Below are 13,377 nucleotides of genomic sequence, written 5' to 3'. Positions count from 1 at the left end.
CGTGGATTCTCACAAAACCCTCTAAAAATGACAGTATCATTTCCGAATGCATATGACCTGGCCAACGAATATTCCATTTGTAACTTATTTTGTTTCTCCCGAATTATGAATTGTCCATTAATTCTCAGTTAGGATTCAAATTAAGAAAGGCATACATTTGTTCCAAACACGTTTCCCCATTTATTTAAACTAATTGCTTAAGAATTAGGAAGAAAGGCTCTGGGACTGGCAAGAAATATATTGCTTTTGACATCGAAATTATGCAAGAGAGGGGGGCAATATTCCCTGTCTTTGAGGACGGTTCGAAATTTCGGTAAATCATTTCCAGTTCTGGTTATCTCTTGTTATGTTTCAATCTAAGTAGTAGTACTGTTTAATGTACGTGTGATTAGTGAAACATATCTAAGTAACCTAGTGGAATTTCGTCGAAAAGTTTCCGTGCAAAGATAGAACTCCCGTACGGGTTGTTTATTTCTATATGGCTCCCTCTTGTTTCCTCTCTTGACCAACAATTGAACCCCTTGAAGAATGCCTTCAAGTCGTTCCAAAAAGCATTTGAAGTTTTTCTCGGAGCGAATGACTCGCAGACATTGCACTTTTATTGCACAATTTCACTCTGATATTTAAACCATCCCATTCATTGACATGCTACTATTGATACCTAGTAATTCAGCTTCAATGGAACAGGCGTCTTTCGATTTAAGGAATCTATCAAACCGATAGACAAAATCAAATTTCTTATATTGAATCCAGGTTCCGATACATCCTTTCCGTTAAATTAGTCTAAGATATCTGGGGAATTTTCTAATATGCAATATTCTTACAGCTGCAAAATACACAATTATTTTTTTTCATTGTTAGCTTGATCGTATAGCACCAACTCCTATGAATTCTGGCAATACAGTCCTGACATATCAAGACCGACCTTCTATCAAATCACTGCAATCCACTCCATAAATACTAAGGCAGAAAGGGTCCGTATACGTGCATGAATTTGCAGATGATAGTTCCAAAATCTTTAGCCATTTCGCCTAAAATAATTAGCAACAATGCAATTAGTGTATGCTCGTTGTATATATTTTCATCTAAACTTCAAACTACAGACCTATGAAGTTATATTTACTCTTTCTTTGGTGAGAATGCATGACGATATTCTGGCTCTAATTCAGTTAGGTCTGGCTACCTTGTATGATATATTCTCTACCGCTCGAAAGTCTTCTGTGAGATATAGACTCAGACTCCATGCAAGGCATCCTTAGAAGTATGCCCGTTTTGTATAGGTCAACTTGTTCACAACTCTTTTCAGACTACCTTCACATCAATAGGGTTCTTGCTACCCCAAGCATCATTCAAACAGTATTAAAACCTTTCACAACCTGTTCCAAGTACCGCCAAGCTACTTATTTACGTATTATCGTGTCGCATTGCCATATATATTCTTAATGAGTAGTCGTTTGACTGTTGGCTTGGTCAGACTCATGATTCATTTTTCTGAATTAGGACCTGGTTTACAACCCAAGAATCAGATAAGTTTGTTAGCAAAAATGGTCCATGACGATTGTGGTACTATATAGGTATATTATACACGTTGTTAGTCACAGTCTTTCGACTGGAAGCATTCATGTTCGTCAGATATTTGCCATTCACTTCGACGAACGGAATTTCCCTATAACTGCACTTGGTAGCGCTGATTTTTTCACACTTTAAAATGACTGGCTCTGTGGCCGAGTGGTTAAGGCGGTAGACTCAAGTTCTACTATCGTAAAGATGCACGCGTTCGAACCGCGTCGGAGTCATTATTTTTTGCATTGGTTTTTGAACTATATTAATCTAACTGTTTTACTCTACTCTGCAGAATTAGTTAAGAGTAATATATTTTTAACAATTTGGTTTGTATAAAAATGAAAGAAATTCCCTTTTTGAGCCTGTTGGTTCAATTCCCGTTAACCTTTAAAAAAATAAAACAACTACCAATTATTTTTAACAATTGGTGCTTTATTTGGGTCCCTCTGTCAACCATTAGAAGTAATATACGTAGATTTATAAATTCCGGATAACTTACTCTCAATAGAGACTATTTCGTGGCAAAAGATTAAGTATATTTCCAGAGAAAGAAGGACATTGTTTTTTTGGCTGCAAATTTTTGTTGCTTTTCTTTGCAAAATTGACTTAGAAACTCAAGATATTGGTAAAATTTCATGTCATTAATTAAATGATTCTTCAAATACAAATATTCGAGGTTCGCTTATAATAGTCACAGGAGGGGAACCTTTCTTTTGTTTTGTTTCCACGCTGTGAAGAAATCAGAGGTAGTTGTGGTGAAAGAGTAATAGCTGGATTTTCCATTCGTAACGGATAAAAGGAGTAACGATGTAGCTTAGAACATCAACATGTAACTAGTATAAATATAGTGTTGTTAGATAATGAATCAAAGGTCTGACCTATTACGGCTGAGTCCCTCTTGGCTCCTACAAATTATCGGATTTATACTAAAGCGTGGTAATGAAATCTAGAACCATTACTGTAAATGCTACTTCGAATATCTTGCCCGCCTAGTTACTACTACGGATTATAATTCACTAGTTCAATGGATTTATTGAAATTTCATTAAAAATTATACATTTTTTATAGATGTAAGGTTGACCACACCATTCAACATCTGCTTAACGGCTTCTTTTTCCTCTTCTGGTCATTTCTGGCAACTTGAATGGAACTCTCAAAGTTGCTATTTTATATGTTCCAGCTGCACTCTTTGGAATTCCAAATGCTTCTGCTTCTCCGACAGTTGCACTCTTAATAATTGCTCCTAAAGCTTTGAATAAACCAACCAATCTAGTTGGTTTCATATTTAATTCATTTGCTAATGGTGGTAATTCGACAACAAAATTATCGATATGAAGAATAATAGTTAATAAGTAACATAATAATTTATCTTCATTTTGAGGATCGATGCTAAAGGATCTATCTTTTGATTTTCCAAATTGACTTGCACGAGAAATGGCGAATCTTTCTAAGATACCATCCACTAATACTTCTGATGCTTTGTTTTGAAGTCTTGTCATAAGACTTTGTTTATCTTTAACTCTTCTATTCTCATAAACTCCAAATAAAAGCGATGCGTAATAAAGTAATTGTAATTTTTCAGTATTGTTTTGCTGAATAATTGTTGGTAAGTGTTTTTTAATATATTGGGATTTTGAATATGGTAACATTTCCAATTGTTTCTTTTCATCGGTTTCTGTCAATAATGAATTAACACGTAAATATGCCCATTCTTTCTTGGGTATGATATTGAAAATTGGATAAACATCTTCTACACTCTTGGCATCAACATTTGCCAATGGGGTTGGTCTATCATGAACAACCTCTTGTGCCATTTTTTCTCTTGATGGTAAATCTTGAGTGGATTCAGTAACAGAATCAATGATATCCATCTCCAAATCTTGTAATTTATCAGCATCAATTCTATTTCTTTCCAAACTTGAAATAGCAGCTTTAGCTTTCTTAGTACCAAAAGCTTCACCTAATGCATTACGTTGGGTAACATTTCTAACCCCAGCTTGTTTGATTGCTGGACCTTTATAAACTCTATGTCTCTTTGCAGTGACTTTAGCAGAAAGGAATGGAGCTTTGTATAATTCAACTGATTTATGGATTGGATCGTAGACTCCAACAATGTAATCATTTTCACTATTCTTTACTGATTCTCCATTATAATCTAAAGTATCATTTTCTCCATGTAAAATAAATGTATCATTTTTCTTGTGTTTATATAAATCGAATTCTGTCGAAGGTGGAACAGACATTCCATTGAAAAAGGAACCGATCAATGCGACAGGTTCTTCACTAATACCACTGACTCTGATATTGGATGTACGAGATTCTGCTTTGCTTGGTGACATGGTTATAGACGGAATCGTGTACCAAGAAGAAGAAGAAGAAGACGAAGAAGAAGAAGAGGGAGGTCTCATCTCATCTCAATTCAATTTTTTTTTCTACAACCAAATCTTTGAGATTGTGGAAAATGAAATCAAAAAAAAAAAAAAATATTGAATAAAAAAAATTGTCATCATTCTTGGTGGAGGAAAGGGTTGACTTTCCATTTGCTTATTCCATTATGCAAAGAACTTATTATGAAATCCTCGGAGTAGAATATTCCAGTAGTGAAGTTGATATCAAGAAGGCATATCGTTCAAAACTATTAAATACCCATCCAGACAAAATAGATAATGTAGATGCACAACATGAAATACCATTATTGAAAGAAGCTTATACTACATTGATTGATCCAGAGTTAAGAAGAAAGTATAACGAATCATTAAAAACAGGTTCTTTATTAAAAGGATACAATATAAACGGGGGAGGTCTAGATTTATATAATCTTGAAGATTTTGAATTTGATGAAGAAACAATCAAATGGACCAAAGATTGTCCAAGATGTCATTTCCCCAATGGTATCAGTCTTGAAGAATCTGATCTTGAGGAGAATGGAACCAAAGATAATGAAGGGGGATATGATATTATAGTACAATGTAATAGTTGTAGTTTATGGATTCAAGTTAAATATTATGATGCAGATGAAGATGTCAATGATTAAAAGGTTCCCCACATATTATTATTATTTGGATAATATTGAGGTGGTTGTTGTTGTGGTTGTGGTAAATAATCCAGAGGCCCAAAAGCTGGATTCAGATTTGGTACAGGATACGTTGCAAAGTCTGTTCCCACTAACATATTAGAATCAACAAGAAATAATGGAGGATTGTGAGCTTGGCCAAGGTGGTACCTTGGAATATCCATATCAGTCTCACTATCACTTTCACTAGATGATGACAAATCCTTTGGTGGTGTTTTTTCTATAATATCTTCCAGTTCTGAATCCAGGCTTGGTGGTCCTTTATCAGAAGATGATGATTCTGATTCTCCTCCTCCTCCATCATCATCATCATCATCAGTGTCAGAGTCATATTCTAATCCTAGTATTTTGAATATTAAATTTTTGAATGAAAAAGGTTTCGGCGGCAGATAATCAGGTTCTTTATATCTGATTAGATCTGGTTCCCGTTTAAAACTGGATGAAACATGATTGGTATCAGATGCTCGTAGTATGGATATTAAGATGATTAAGAGACCTAAATGAGACGTCGTTATAAGCATTGATCTATTGGAATTGGATACAGATTTTGAAAAAACTTTTAATTATAATTTGTATGCATCTTGATATCCACAAAAAAAAAAAGATGGATGCAGCATAATTGTTTATATTTTCTAGTGTTGATTTTGATGTAATTAATGTTGCAGTTGTTGTTGTTGTTGTTGTTGATGATGTTGTAATTGTAATTGTAAATCAATTGACCATTTATTAATTTCATTAATTAAATCTTCAATTATTAATATTTTATCTTCAATATAATTTAATTCAATTAAATGATTATTAAATTCTGATTCTATAAAGATTAGTTAGTAAATATATATCCAATAAGGTATAAGCTAGATGGGACATACTCAATTGTTTTAAATGATTTGAATTTAATTCTAATTGATTTAAATTCTGTTCAAGTTTAATATAATTTAATGATTGATTTGTATTAAGATTCTCTAACATATTTAAATCAATTATTGAAACATTAGTATCCGATTCAATTAATTTAGATGTTAGATTTAATGAATGATTAATTAATTTATTAGTTTCTTTCAGAACTGACATTCTTATGTATTACTTTGCTTTCTGTACTTGTTGATGGAGATTAATGATAACTTCTAGGAGGTTAACTATAGGATTTGTATTAGAGAGGCTATAGGCTATGGGATATGGGATAAGATTACCAATGAAAAGAGAAGCGAGTGAATATTTGAGTGGGAAAAAAAAAACATGGGACACTTCTCACTATGGGATTTTAATTAAATTATACTTTACTCTTAGAAAATTATTAAAATAAGGATATATGTACAAGTTTTATTATTATTGTTCAAACTAAGTAATTACAGAAGCCAATTATTAGCTTACCTACCACTATATAAAGTATACATTGAATCATTTTTATTTTCTTGAATATTCTTCCATTTCTTACTTGGATTTTCATTGAATTTCTCTTCATAATTAATTGGTTCTGGTTTATCGATTAAACAAGTTGGACTAACTCTAATCTTTGATTTTTCATCAATAATTTCAAAAAGCCCTGGTAATTTAGCTGCTGCTTTTCTTAAAGCTTCTCTAGCAATTTTGTCATGAATATCCCCCTTAATTTCAAACAAAACTTTACCAGTAGGAACTCTACATGCCCAATGATCAAATGAACCTTTACCTTTACCCATTCTAGTTTGGTTACCTTTAACACAAACCGCTAAATCACAAACAAATCTAGTAATCAATTGAGAACGACTAGGTCTTAATTCTCTCTTAAGAACCTTATCAGCTGCTAGAAGTTGATTAGCATTAAATCTAATTCCATTTGATTTCAATCTTAATCCAAGTTTCCCAAATGCTAAACTATTTCCTTTAATAGATCCACCAGTTCTTACTGAAACTCTTCCCTTTTGTGCTTTTCTAACTACTTTAACTCTTGGAGAATATTCATGTCTAAATCTTTTGAATATAGAAAAGGATGATCCAAAAGTTGATGAACTTAAAACTGGAACTGAACTTGTCATTATTGTGGTAGGCTTGATAGAGCTAACCAAATTGCTTCTTATCAACCCAAACATTGTTGTTTGCCTTGTTTAATATAAGTTGGATGGGAATGGGTTGGGTTGGATGTTTCCATAAGCTTTTCTTCTTCCAATTGGAAAATGAAAAAATCTTTTTTTCTATTTTGCTTTGGTTTTAATTGCCGGGTAATACATAATTCTCAAATAGGTGCGGCTCATCTATATGCAGTCAAGTGTTCACACGTTCAAAAGGGTCAACTGGGATTTGATATTACACAGCAGCACCATTAATCAAGGGTCTATTCACATATTACCTACCTACATACTCATCATCACCACCACCACAATGACAAGAGCATATCATCCACCTCCACCTCCATTAGATCTCCCCTATGGTGATGGATCACATAAGATTTTTGGAATGGAAAACTTTGGAAATACTTGTTATTGTAATTCAATTCTTCAATGTCTATATTATACAGAAAGCTTTAGAAAACATTTAGTGCTGCATAATTATACCAAGCATGATCCTAAATTATCAGTACTAGGATCAAGACCTCATAATTTCACTTTTAAATATGATCAATTATATCAGAAAAGATTACGAGAACAACCAAATAATGCTCCTATTCTGGCTGGATCAGGAAACAGTGGGATAGGGAGTAATGAAGATAGACCCAAACTGTCTCGAAAAAGTTCTATATTTGGAATCAAATTCAATTATTCATCATCTACAGTAGGTCAAACTTCAAATCCCGGGGATGATTGTCGGAAATTTGCTCAATATATTAAAGAAGCAAATAATTGTGATTGTCTTAATTTTGATCAAAGAATTAAAATAAGTAAAAGTCCTGAATTCCTGAAACTTGCTATCTTAGTAACAAGACCAACTAATGAGGTCACAGGTTCTTCAACAAAAGTAGATTATTCTCAAAGTTCATCAATGCTTTTAAATAATGATCAACAAATGCAACAATCTGCTCCAGAGGGGTCAATTGGTTCTACTTCCAGTTCTATCATTGTTGGTATTCCACATCCAGAACCTACTTTATTAAATCCAATTAATCCATTTAATCCAAATCCAAATGTAGATCAACGGAAAAGATCAGCTTTAATTAATGGTCCAATTATAAATTTAGATTCTTCTTTACAATCAGAAGATAAAGAAGATTCAGCATTATTATATGCATTAAAAGATATGTTTGAAGCAATGATTGAGAATAAATCAACTATTGGAGTTGTTTCACCAGTTCATTTCATTTATAAATTAAAAGAAAAGAATTATTTATTTCGACAAAATAATATGCATCATGATGCTCATGAATTCTTTAATTATTTAATTAATGAAATTATTGAAAGTTTAAATAAAGAAGTTGGAATAGATAATAATTGGTGTAATAATATTTTTCAAGGATTAATTACAAATGAAACTAAATGTCTTTCGTGTGAAGCAGTAACTTCCAAACATGAATTCTTTCTTGATTTATCAGTTGATATTCCTCCAGGTCAATGTGCATATTCATTAAATCATTCCCTAAACAATTTTTCAAAACTGGAAACATTAAGTAATCAAAATAAATTTTATTGTAATACCTGTTCATCACTTCAAGAAGCAGTTAAAACAATCAAATTGAAAAAATTACCCGAAGTTCTTGTCATAAATCTTAAAAGATTCAAATATGATGAATCAGTTGATAAAATGGTGAAATTATTTGATTCAATTAGTTATCCATTCGGATTGAGATTGTTTAATACCACTGATGATGAACAAGAACTGCATTTATATGAACTTTATGCATTAGTAATTCATATTGGTGGTGGACCAATGCATGGACATTATGTTTCAATTTGTAAAATTAAAGCCGGTTTATGGCTTTTATTTGATGATGAAACAGTTGAACTAGTTGAGGATTCTTACGTCATGAGATTCTTTGGAAATGGTCCAGGGTTAGCCAGTGCATATATCTTATTTTATTCCAAATCTCACGCCACTGCTAATAGCGATGATATAAATTTTGGCTTTAATGTCAATGATATGTATAAAGGTGAAGATTTTGCAACCTTTCAACAATTGAATCCTCAAAGCAGTCCAATTATATCTTCAAAGAATCATAGTATGTCTAAAGAATTAGTGGAAGAACAACAAAATGAAAATCTGAAATCAGAAACATCGTCATTGGGTTCATTCAATGGTTCAGAACAAAGGAGGTCAAGTATGTTCAAATCTTTCAAATTTGATTCATCATCGTCAAAGGAAGAAAAACCACCTTCTAGATCAAGTAGTCATAAAGAACCAAAAGAGAAGAAATCATGGGTTGGTGGACTTAAACGAAGAGATAATAAAAATGATTCAAATTCAGATAAAAAGAGTGGTACTTCCATAAGTTCTGGATCTACTACTAATAATGTTGAAAGAAAGAAGTCAATTTTTGGATTCAAACGAAAGTAGATCACATGACTTGTGCAAATTTTTGACTACCTCATTGTTTTTTTAATGGCAGATTGGATGTTTTTTTTTGTGGGGCTTTTTGGTGTGTAAATATTTTTTTTTTCCTTCCCTTGCATGGCATCATCGGGACCCTATAAAGTTGAGAAAGTTATAAAGCCAAACAACTTCTTTCTTTTCCAAATAAAGGTATTAATTCTAAATTATTTTACAATGTCCACTACTACTGTTTCATCAAAATTAATCACAACAAGTACTTCCCAATTAATCACGTTAGCAGCTGGTTGTTTCTGGGGAGTTGAAAGAGTATTTAGAAAGCAATTTGCTGACAAAGGATTGCTTGATATTAAAGTAGGTTATGCCAATGGTATACCAACTATTGGTAATGTCAATTATGAATTGGTTTGTACTGGTTCCACTAACTTTGTTGAAAGTATACAACTTTCATATGAACCATCTCAATTGAAATTGGAAGATATTTTAGATATTTTCTTTAGAATGCATGATCCAACCACAGTCAATTCACAAGGTCCAGATATTGGTACTCAATATAGATCGGCTATTTTAACTCATAGTGATGAAGACAATAGATTGGCTTGGAAATTGAAGGAAGAATATCAAAAAACATGGTATCCAAATCATAAGATTGTTACCATAATAGAACCAATTAAAGTTTGGTATGATGCTGAGGAATATCATCAAAAGTATTTAGAAAAGAACCCACAAGGTTATGAATGTCCCTCTCATTTCATAAGAACTAAGCCTAAGGCATAGATTAAATGACTTTTAAATAGGTTTAATGAGTAACATAATGGAATATATGCTTGGAAGAATTAGTTTGTAGTTTAAAGTTATCTATTTCTCATTTGCAGCTCTATTTCCTCGTCTATTTCGTATGCTTAGTCGGCTCATGTATTAACTGTGGATCTGTGGCGCATAAATGACAAACTTATCAAAGCATCATTTGATGCTCTTTACTTTAAACTCGGGAATCTCTTGATGGGGTATATTATATGAGTCACTAAGGTACTCTACCGACCCCAGATTTCTTTTAACATAAATTATTACTTTGGACTACTGGGTGTGGTAGTGTGATTAGGTGGTAATTCGTTTGGTTGCAACCATTCATGATGTATTGCTCTTTGAATGTGTTTCGAATTTGACATGGGAAAAGGTGAGGTAAGTTAGATCTTGTTGTATCCCCTGAGAGAAAGAAAAGAATGAAAAACTAATTAACGGCTCATCTTAATTTAAAAGAATCTAATCTAATAGATCTCTGAACAAAAGAAATTAGAAAGTGTGGCGTCTTTATTACTTAGACTAAGAACAAAGGTTGACGCAATATCTAAATGGATCAAACCACAATGTATTTTCCCTCTCTTGTTCTGTCGAAATGCCAAGTAATTCTTCAAGAGAGACCCCTATACAATATATAAAGATACCATTGACTTCTTATTCACTTTTTTCTTTCTCTCTCTTCTATTCTATTCTTGAGTATATACTTTAAATTGAACAAAAAATGACTATTGAAACTACTACCACTACTGTATCTCCAACTTTAAAAACAACTGCCACCTCTCAGTTGATTACCTTAGCTGGTGGATGTTTCTGGGGTGTTGAAAGAGTACTTAGAAAACATTTTACTGATAAAGGATTAATTGATATCAAAGTTGGATATGCTAATGGTATAGCAACTATTGATAATATTAATTACAAATTAGTATGCACTGGCACAACTAATTTTGTTGAAAGTGTTCAAATTTCTTATGAACCATCTCAATTAACTGTTGAAGATATTATAGATATCTTTTTTAGAATGCATGATCCTACTTTACTTAATGCCCAAGGAAGAAATACTGGTACTCAATATAGATCTGCAATTTTAACTCATAGTAACGAAGACCTTCAAGTAGCATTAGAATTAAAGGATAAATATCAAAAGACATGGTATCCTAATGATACTATATATACTGTTATTGAACCAATTAGTATTTGGTACGATGCTGAAGATTATCATCAAGAATATTTAGATAAGAATCCGGAAGGTTATGCTTGTCCAACTCATTTCATTAGAACTCAACCAAAGAAAAGTACATAGTTAAATTTTGATTCCATAGTTAACAAATACGACGCGTCTCTTTGAAAATTTATTTTTTTTCATTTTCGATTTCGATTTCTACTTCTTTTTATTTCATATTACTTCTCTATCTATCTCAAATAATATATACAGCATATAGACATGTCTTTATGGGTAGACAAATATCGTCCAAAGACATTATCACAATTATCATATCATGATTCAATTACTCAAAGTTTACGAGCCTTATCAAAATCAGGGGATTTTCCTCATTTATTAGTTTATGGACCAAGTGGTTCAGGTAAAAAGACTAGAATTTATTGTACATTAAATGAAATCTTTGGTTCACAAGTTGAAAAGTTAAAAATTGATGTTAAAACATTTGTAACTTCATCTAATAGGAAATTAGAATTTAATGTTTTAAGTTCTCCTTATCATTTAGAAATTACTCCTTCTGATATGGGAAATAATGATAGAGTTGTTATTCAAGATTTATTAAAAGATGTTGCATCAACTGAGCAAGTTGATTTCAGTAATCAAAGTTCATCAAAAACTAAACATAGATTCAAAATTGTTATTATTAATGAAGCTGATTCATTAAGTAGAGATGCTCAAGCTGCTTTAAGAAGAACTATGGAAAAATATTCATCAAATATTAGATTGATATTAGTTTGTAACACAATTTCTAATATTATAAGTCCAATTAAATCAAGAACTCTATTGGTTAGAATACCAAGCCCATCAATTGGAAATATTAATTCAATTTTAAACAATATTTCTCAAAAGGAATCAATCAAATTTAGTTCAACCAATGAACAAGAATTAACCAATTTATTTAATCATATTTCAATTGAAAGTAATAGAAATTTAAGAAGAGCTTTATTAAGTTTTGAAACTATTTGTATGCAAAATGAAACTATCAATTTAAAGAGTACCAATCTTTCATTAATTAATTTAGATTGGGAAATTATAATTAAGAATTTATCAATTCAAATCAAGAATAATCGAAATGTTGCAACTTTAGCTAAAATTAGAGTTGTATTATATGAATTATTATCACATTGTATACCAGCTAGAACAATATTGAAAACTTTGCTAATGGATTTAATTGATCAATTCAATAATGATTCGATTATACAAGAATTAGTTGAATTAGCTTCAATATTTAATGAAAGATTAAGTTTAGGATCAAAGAGTATTTTCCATTTAGAAGGATTTGTTGCAAAATCAATGGTTGTAATTGATAACTACAGCTAAACAAGTTTTATATAAAGATATGTATGTATGTAATATCTAATGTTGAACTTTATTATCTCCATTAGCCTTTGTATCAGAAAGTGGTGGTTGTGACAAACCAACTATATCCTCATAAGCCGGAAGATCTCCTCCAGCTTCTGTATTTGACGATGAACCTTCAGCTGCTGGTGGTGGTACTCCTCCAGGAACAGGTAATTTAGCATTTGTTGCTGTTGGTCCGTCTTGATCTGTTGCAGTTGCTTCTGCTCTAAGTTGAGATTCTTCATCATCAGGTAATCTATGATACCCACCTTCATCATCACCTCTTCTTTTGACAAACTCAATACATATCATATAATAAAGAGCAAATATAGCTCCTGGTATATGTCCAAAGGTTGTTAATAATAATGAAACCCAAAATTCTTTATTCCAAATTGAATTACCTTTAACTAAAAAGATTGCTAAAGGTGGTAAGACTATACCAATAATTATTAACAAGAAATGAACTTGTTCTGTACTTGGTGTTGGATTATTTGCCATCGGATATCACTTAATAGACTTAACCTTCTTAAAAGAAAATTGTAATATAAAATAGGAATTCTATTTCATGATATTAATAATTTTTAATTGTTAGCTTTTAATTGCGCCTCTTTACATAGAAAAACAATCTGTCAATTTTTCCTTTGTTTCATATGGAATGAATGGATGATCAATGAATGATGTTGAGAAGATCGCTAATTTTAGAAGTATTTTATTTGTTGAGAATCCCCCTATTTGTTAGTCTGTTAAGATAACTTCAAATGTCTCTAATCAAATAAGATGTTACATACGCAAGTTATCAATCCACCTTTGAATTAGACAGACATCCCAATTTCTTGGTGGGGGCAATGGTAAAGTTTGATGCCTTTTCTTTGTTAGAGGGTTGACAGCCAAAAAGGTAATGATTCATTTCTCGCGAGTAAGGCTGAAT

General features: G+C 31.8%; 10 protein-coding genes across 10 annotated transcripts; 5 read left to right on the top strand and 5 right to left on the bottom strand. All coding sequences in view use genetic code 12, as the record gives it.

The window, feature by feature from the left end:
* Positions 1 to 2,663: 2,663 nt before the first annotated feature.
* On the bottom strand, positions 2,664 to 3,902 carry J8A68_001803 (DNA-directed RNA polymerase I subunit; the record flags this gene model as incomplete). The annotated part of the gene is made up of 1 exon (XM_049405486.1): positions 2,664 to 3,902. One exon carries the CDS (start codon positions 3,900 to 3,902, stop codon positions 2,664 to 2,666), a length of 1,239 nt encoding a protein of 412 aa, XP_049264938.1.
* Positions 3,903 to 4,117: 215 nt separating this feature from the next.
* On the top strand, positions 4,118 to 4,597 carry J8A68_001802 (uncharacterized protein; the record flags this gene model as incomplete). The annotated part of the gene is made up of 1 exon (XM_049405485.1): positions 4,118 to 4,597. The coding sequence occupies one exon, from the start codon at positions 4,118 to 4,120 to the stop codon at positions 4,595 to 4,597; it is 480 nt and encodes a 159-aa protein (XP_049264937.1).
* Positions 4,598 to 4,618: 21 nt separating this feature from the next.
* On the bottom strand, positions 4,619 to 5,157 carry J8A68_001801 (uncharacterized protein; the record flags this gene model as incomplete). Its single annotated transcript, XM_049405484.1, has 2 exons — positions 4,619 to 4,718; positions 4,787 to 5,157. The coding sequence occupies 2 exons, from the start codon at positions 5,155 to 5,157 to the stop codon at positions 4,619 to 4,621; spliced, it is 471 nt and encodes a 156-aa protein (XP_049264936.1).
* Positions 5,158 to 5,289: 132 nt separating this feature from the next.
* On the bottom strand, positions 5,290 to 5,707 carry J8A68_001800 (uncharacterized protein; the record flags this gene model as incomplete). The annotated part of the gene is made up of 2 exons (XM_049405483.1): positions 5,290 to 5,447; positions 5,506 to 5,707. The coding sequence occupies 2 exons, from the start codon at positions 5,705 to 5,707 to the stop codon at positions 5,290 to 5,292; spliced, it is 360 nt and encodes a 119-aa protein (XP_049264935.1).
* Positions 5,708 to 6,003: 296 nt separating this feature from the next.
* On the bottom strand, positions 6,004 to 6,705 carry J8A68_001799 (mitochondrial 54S ribosomal protein uL16m; the record flags this gene model as incomplete). Its single annotated transcript, XM_049405482.1, has 1 exon — positions 6,004 to 6,705. The coding sequence occupies one exon, from the start codon at positions 6,703 to 6,705 to the stop codon at positions 6,004 to 6,006; it is 702 nt and encodes a 233-aa protein (XP_049264934.1).
* A 289-nt stretch (positions 6,706 to 6,994) lies between these two features.
* Positions 6,995 to 9,097, top strand: UBP13 (ubiquitin-specific protease; the record flags this gene model as incomplete). The annotated part of the gene is made up of 1 exon (XM_049405481.1): positions 6,995 to 9,097. One exon carries the CDS (start codon positions 6,995 to 6,997, stop codon positions 9,095 to 9,097), a length of 2,103 nt encoding a protein of 700 aa, XP_049264933.1.
* A 210-nt stretch (positions 9,098 to 9,307) lies between these two features.
* Positions 9,308 to 9,868, top strand: J8A68_001797 (peptide-methionine (S)-S-oxide reductase MsrA; the record flags this gene model as incomplete). Its single annotated transcript, XM_049405480.1, has 1 exon — positions 9,308 to 9,868. The coding sequence occupies one exon, from the start codon at positions 9,308 to 9,310 to the stop codon at positions 9,866 to 9,868; it is 561 nt and encodes a 186-aa protein (XP_049264932.1).
* A 745-nt stretch (positions 9,869 to 10,613) lies between these two features.
* J8A68_001796 (peptide-methionine (S)-S-oxide reductase MsrA) lies at positions 10,614 to 11,192 on the top strand (the record flags this gene model as incomplete). Its single annotated transcript, XM_049405477.1, has 1 exon — positions 10,614 to 11,192. The coding sequence occupies one exon, from the start codon at positions 10,614 to 10,616 to the stop codon at positions 11,190 to 11,192; it is 579 nt and encodes a 192-aa protein (XP_049264931.1).
* A 141-nt stretch (positions 11,193 to 11,333) lies between these two features.
* On the top strand, positions 11,334 to 12,428 carry RFC5 (replication factor C subunit 5; the record flags this gene model as incomplete). The annotated part of the gene is made up of 1 exon (XM_049405476.1): positions 11,334 to 12,428. The coding sequence occupies one exon, from the start codon at positions 11,334 to 11,336 to the stop codon at positions 12,426 to 12,428; it is 1,095 nt and encodes a 364-aa protein (XP_049264930.1).
* A 36-nt stretch (positions 12,429 to 12,464) lies between these two features.
* Positions 12,465 to 12,947, bottom strand: J8A68_001794 (uncharacterized protein; the record flags this gene model as incomplete). Its single annotated transcript, XM_049405475.1, has 1 exon — positions 12,465 to 12,947. One exon carries the CDS (start codon positions 12,945 to 12,947, stop codon positions 12,465 to 12,467), a length of 483 nt encoding a protein of 160 aa, XP_049264929.1.
* Positions 12,948 to 13,377: the final 430 nt, after the last annotated feature.

This window comes from Hemisphaericaspora subhashii (genome assembly GCF_019202705.1).
Source record: "Hemisphaericaspora subhashii strain CBS 10753 chromosome Unknown scaffold66, whole genome shotgun sequence".
In the NCBI taxonomy this organism is placed as follows: domain Eukaryota; kingdom Fungi; phylum Ascomycota; class Pichiomycetes; order Serinales; family Debaryomycetaceae; genus Hemisphaericaspora; species Hemisphaericaspora subhashii.
This window is presented reverse-complemented; position numbering and strand designations above follow the sequence as displayed.